The sequence below is a fragment of the Gossypium hirsutum genome, chromosome A02 (genome assembly GCF_007990345.1).
Source record: "Gossypium hirsutum isolate 1008001.06 chromosome A02, Gossypium_hirsutum_v2.1, whole genome shotgun sequence".
Classification (NCBI taxonomy): Eukaryota; Viridiplantae; Streptophyta; class Magnoliopsida; order Malvales; family Malvaceae; genus Gossypium; species Gossypium hirsutum.
This window is the reverse complement of record NC_053425.1, coordinates 99647215-99651570: the sequence shown is the minus strand read 5'-3', so window position 1 is coordinate 99651570 and position 4356 is coordinate 99647215. Positions and strand designations below refer to the sequence as shown.

General features: G+C 37.2%; 2 protein-coding genes across 2 annotated transcripts; both read right to left on the bottom strand.

Moving 5' to 3' along the window:
* Positions 1 to 216: 216 nt before the first annotated feature.
* Positions 217 to 1552, bottom strand: LOC121210109 (DNA-directed RNA polymerases II, IV and V subunit 3-like). The gene is made up of 2 exons (XM_041082217.1): positions 1482 to 1552; positions 217 to 701 (listed from the first exon to the last, which is right to left on the bottom strand). The coding sequence occupies exons 1-2, from the start codon at positions 1518 to 1520 to the stop codon at positions 429 to 431; spliced, it is 312 nt and encodes a 103-aa protein (XP_040938151.1). The 5' UTR covers positions 1521 to 1552; the 3' UTR covers positions 217 to 428.
* Positions 1553 to 2271: 719 nt separating this feature from the next.
* LOC107944443 (uncharacterized) lies at positions 2272 to 3429 on the bottom strand. The gene is made up of 3 exons (XM_041084296.1): positions 3410 to 3429; positions 2741 to 3025; positions 2272 to 2632 (listed from the first exon to the last, which is right to left on the bottom strand). Exons 1-3 carry the CDS (start codon positions 3427 to 3429, stop codon positions 2272 to 2274), a joined length of 666 nt encoding a protein of 221 aa, XP_040940230.1.
* Positions 3430 to 4356: the final 927 nt, after the last annotated feature.

Sequence of the window (4356 nt, the reverse complement as noted above, 5' to 3'; positions counted from 1 at the left end):
ATGTTCTTATATGAATTTACTAAAATCAAAATATAACTTGAGAATTATAATCTGCATAAACACTCAATCCGAGTTCCAAACATACGTGCCAAGGAAGACGATTATTAAACGTGTCATTGTATTATTTTGGCTTGTTTCATGTTTAAGTTGATAAGAGAATTCTTGGACCGCCAAGATTTACATAAATTAAGTAAAATTTAGTTTCAACTGTATCGGTTCAAAACAAGTAAGATTTGCCAGTCCATGCTTTGCTGGCTTTTAAGTTTAAAACAGATGGCATATAGCTGACAATTTTCATCGAGGAAAACAAGTAGTCTGTTCTACCCAAAATATCTCAAGAGTTTTAAACAAAAGGTAGTTAGTTAGATGTAAACACGCCTTTTCTGAAACCTACAAATGTCAATGGCTAGTTCTTAATTACAAGCAGATCATCCTCCTTGCATATGGGCACCTAGTTCACCAAACTGATCATCAGCTTCCACAGTATCCTCAGACAGGCGAACTGCATCCAGCTTCTGTTTCAAGATTTCTATAGCATTAAGAACCAACTGAGAAGCTTTGATCGCACCAGTGGATTCAACTGTAAAGATGAAACTGTCTTCTTTGGCATATATCTCCACAAGACCTGGCTTGCCCATAGCTTCAGCTTTCTTTAGCACCTCATCGTCATAGGTATACGCCTCTGGATCAACCACCACAACCTATTTTCAAGATAAAAATAGAATTCATAGTTAGCAGCGCCAACAGCAGCAGCAGTGAAATAGCATAACCTCCAATTTTTGGCTCACAATATAGGGACTGAACGAATGCACTCAACATACATGAAACATATGATGCTCAAGCAAGTCAGAACAACTATCTACACAAAATATGAGGCAAAAAAAGCACTAATCAAACGAACTAATTCCGAAATGCTCCAACACTCACTGCAATAATAGTCAGTAACAACATTACGGTATCATTGGAGACTTCCTATAGAAACAAGGTTTTCAATACAGTAATGGCAGCAGTAGCAAGCAGGCCCCATTTAAATGAAAGCAGAAAGAAATGTAGTTTGACACCTCGTATCTTTAGCTTTGAGATAAACACAGGGTGGTATTAACAGCCCTAATACAAGGAGAAACACTCCAATCCAGAAACCTAAACTGAAGCTCAAGTTCCATCAATATCCTCATGATTCACAAAAGTAAAAGGCACATAAGAGGAACTTTTGTAAGAAACATATAAAGACAAAATGCTACTAAAACACATCCACATTTTAAGCTCAAGCAAACTAGAAACTCTAAAAGAAAAGACCTTGATGACGTGCAAAGCAATTCAATCCTCCTATTGGACAGACCATAGATGTAATTAATCAAAACCAGCAATTGCTTTAACAATCCAGAAGCTCTAGTGATAGCCAACACAACCCAAAGCTTAATCCCAAACAATTTCTTTGTTAGAATAGATGTAATGATGTAGAAAGTAAAGGCATAGCATACCTGTTGGGTATTTGGGTCAATGTCAAAGAATAAGATCATTGCTCTGTATTTTATGAAGTATTGATTAGACTTGGCAATTAATTATAACGGCACAGCCCTTATAGAACTTGGGAAGATTGTGAAACTTGTAAACCTCTTTAACAGCCTGAATTTGCTTAGTTATCTACGAGTTAATTGCAACAAAGTAAATGCCATTTATTTGGAAATAAAAGAACAGTGGAATATAGAGGGAAAAGAAAAAGAACTGCAAGATGAGCATCCCGATTTGTTCTACATAAGATAGCCATCCTACTGAGAGTAGATACGACTTAAATACTTAATTGTCAGGAAATGAGAATAGAACAAATACCCGACCAGTATGACAAACCAGTGCAAAATAAACATTATTTAGAAGTTTTTAAAATATAAACATCATTCAAATATGGGCATGAACTATGAAGTATGACCCTCCAAATATATACAAGTGCCGAATGCCATTTAACTATCCAAAGTATGACTAGATATTGGAAAAGGTTCAACTATCCAAAGGAATTACAATCATGTCAAATATTATGATATAGGCAACCACTCAATACAATTTTTAAACTCGAAAACTGCATTAACATACGAGAATCAAAATCAGATAGAACACGAAATAGAACTCAAATCTCATTGACCAAAACAATAAACAAACGGGTATATTTTAGTTTATGCAAAGTCAATCATCACTTATTAACTAATATCATTACAAAAGAATAAAATTACAATGCTTTTCAGCCAGCTATCCGAAAGAAACCACTAAATGTTTACCTCAGACATGTGAAGCATGGCCATTACCACCCAATTCCACAACAGCCGACTTCTCTTTCACCAAACCATCTTCTTCTTTAATCCCACTATCGAGATCATCATCGGAATCCAAAGTGAAATTCCCCCCATCACTATCCATTAGCTGTATTTCAGCCCCTAATGGCTTATACCGCAAACCATCCCCTAAAGCACCAACAACAACACCGTTTCTTTTGCCAATAAGCGATAACATCCCAACAACCAGAACCACAAGCAAAGCAAGATGGCAATTGAATTGCAATGTGGCAATAAACCTTGCTCTATGATAATCAGGGTGACTTCTGCATTTAATAGTATAATTCCCTCTACTTTTTTCATGTAAGCTACATCCATGAACCATCAAATTAGTGTAAAATGAAAATCCCATTTGCACAAACCATGTTCCGTGTAAAATCAACCCAATACCTCGTACCGATTTCGAGTAAATGGACCTGTTAGATCTCAATTCTAACATTGTTGAAACCACACAAATTGCTATGGGAACACATAAAGGATCAAAATATCTATTCTCAATCCCACTTGTATCTTTTCTTTGCAAGTAATACAACAAAAATTCTTCAACAAAAGCTAAAAGCAGGACTAATTCAAGAACAGGATCAGGCCAAAAGTATGAACCTTTCTTATTATTTAAAAGACCCAAAGCAGAGTAAAGCAAGAAGAGCAGAGCAAGTGAGAGCACTTGTAACTGGAGCACCGTCCCCACTCGATCTTTTGAACTGAAAGCATCAAAGATTGAAACCACAGAATTTAAGAAAATCGAAAGGGAAAAGATTGATACAAAGATGAAAGATGGTGAAGAAGAAAAAGGGTTCTCTTTAGTTTTAGAAATAGAGGCAGATTTGATCTGGGTTGAAAGTGAAGAAGAAAATGGAGTTGGACTCGGGTTGAGGCAGAGGGTAAAACAGGGAGGGGAAACTGAAGAGGCATCTAATCTGGGCAAAAGAGAGGGATTAGAAATCGGTGGTTTTCACCGATTAGAAAAGTAATGTATTACACGCGTATTAGCAATACATTGAACCAAACGACGGAATAAAGAGGGATTAGTGGGGCCCACTGACTATGCCAATACACCCAACCAAACATGGCATTAGTCTGATCACAACTGGAATTCAATCAGCATATCCGCAATAAATGCACCGATTCTAGTCCCCAGAAAATCAGTTTCCAAAACGCATCGACTATCCCACTTTCCTTTTCTCTTCTCACTCATATACCACTTATCTAACATCACTCAGTCAGGTTCTCTCCTTCTCCGCAGATCCACCTCTAATGTTCCTCACTTAGGGACCCTTTCGATCAAGTATGCTCGCGATTCTTCTCTCGTTGCCTCTCTAGCTAAATTGTGAGCCACTAGATTTGTAGATCGGTATGTATGTTGAAAGATTATTTGGTGAAAAATTTACTTTTGTTGCTGAATGTTTCGTATTATACCCCTAATCACTGATTTATCAATCTTATATGATCTACTTTTTTTATCACTGATACTGAGAATCCTTTGATAACAACTGATGTGAACCCCATCTATTTTCCCATGAACACTGCTTAGAGACGCGCAATGGCCTCTGCTGCAAACGAAGAGGCCACCTTCCCATGAACCACTATTTTGAATGCGAGGACCTCCCTCGAAACATTTCTAGCCACCACCCTTGAAGCTGATTTTGCCCGAGATTCATTAAAAGTGGCGTCGAAATTAAGTTTAACAATGAAACTAGCTGGTGGGCACCAACCCATACTCAAAATTGTATGCTGGAACTATTCTTGAACACCCAGGTACGTCACTCCCAGTGTGGCAAATTTATCTCTGCTAATACCCATTCCAGATTCAAACTAATCCAAACTTCTTGTGTCACAAGACAATCTCTGAAGATATAATCGATGTTTTCAGCAGCTGCTCCATATCTAGGACATACTACCACCGAGAGCAATCTCTTACACTAAAGATTCACAAAGTGGGGAATAAAATTCCAAGAAATTTTCTAGATTAAGATTTTTTCCTTGGAATGTGAATATTCCACAGTTTTTTGTAAAATATTTTAGCCTTAGTCTA

Coding starts and splice junctions, on each gene's coding strand:
- LOC107944443 (XM_041084296.1), bottom strand. CDS start 3,429: ATGCTGATTGAATTCCAGTT. Junction 3,026..3,409: donor ATGCTGATTGAATTCCAGTT/GTGATCAGACTA, acceptor TGATGCTTTCAG/TTCAAAAGATCGAGTGGGGA. Junction 2,633..2,740: donor TTAGAATTGAGATCTAACAG/GTCCATTTACTC, acceptor TCATGGATGTAG/CTTACATGAAAAAAGTAGAG.
- LOC121210109 (XM_041082217.1), bottom strand. CDS start 1,520: ATGATCTTATTCTTTGACATTGACCCAAATACCCAACAG. Junction 702..1,481: donor TTGACCCAAATACCCAACAG/GTATGCTATGCC, acceptor TCTTGAAAATAG/GTTGTGGTGGTTGATCCAGA.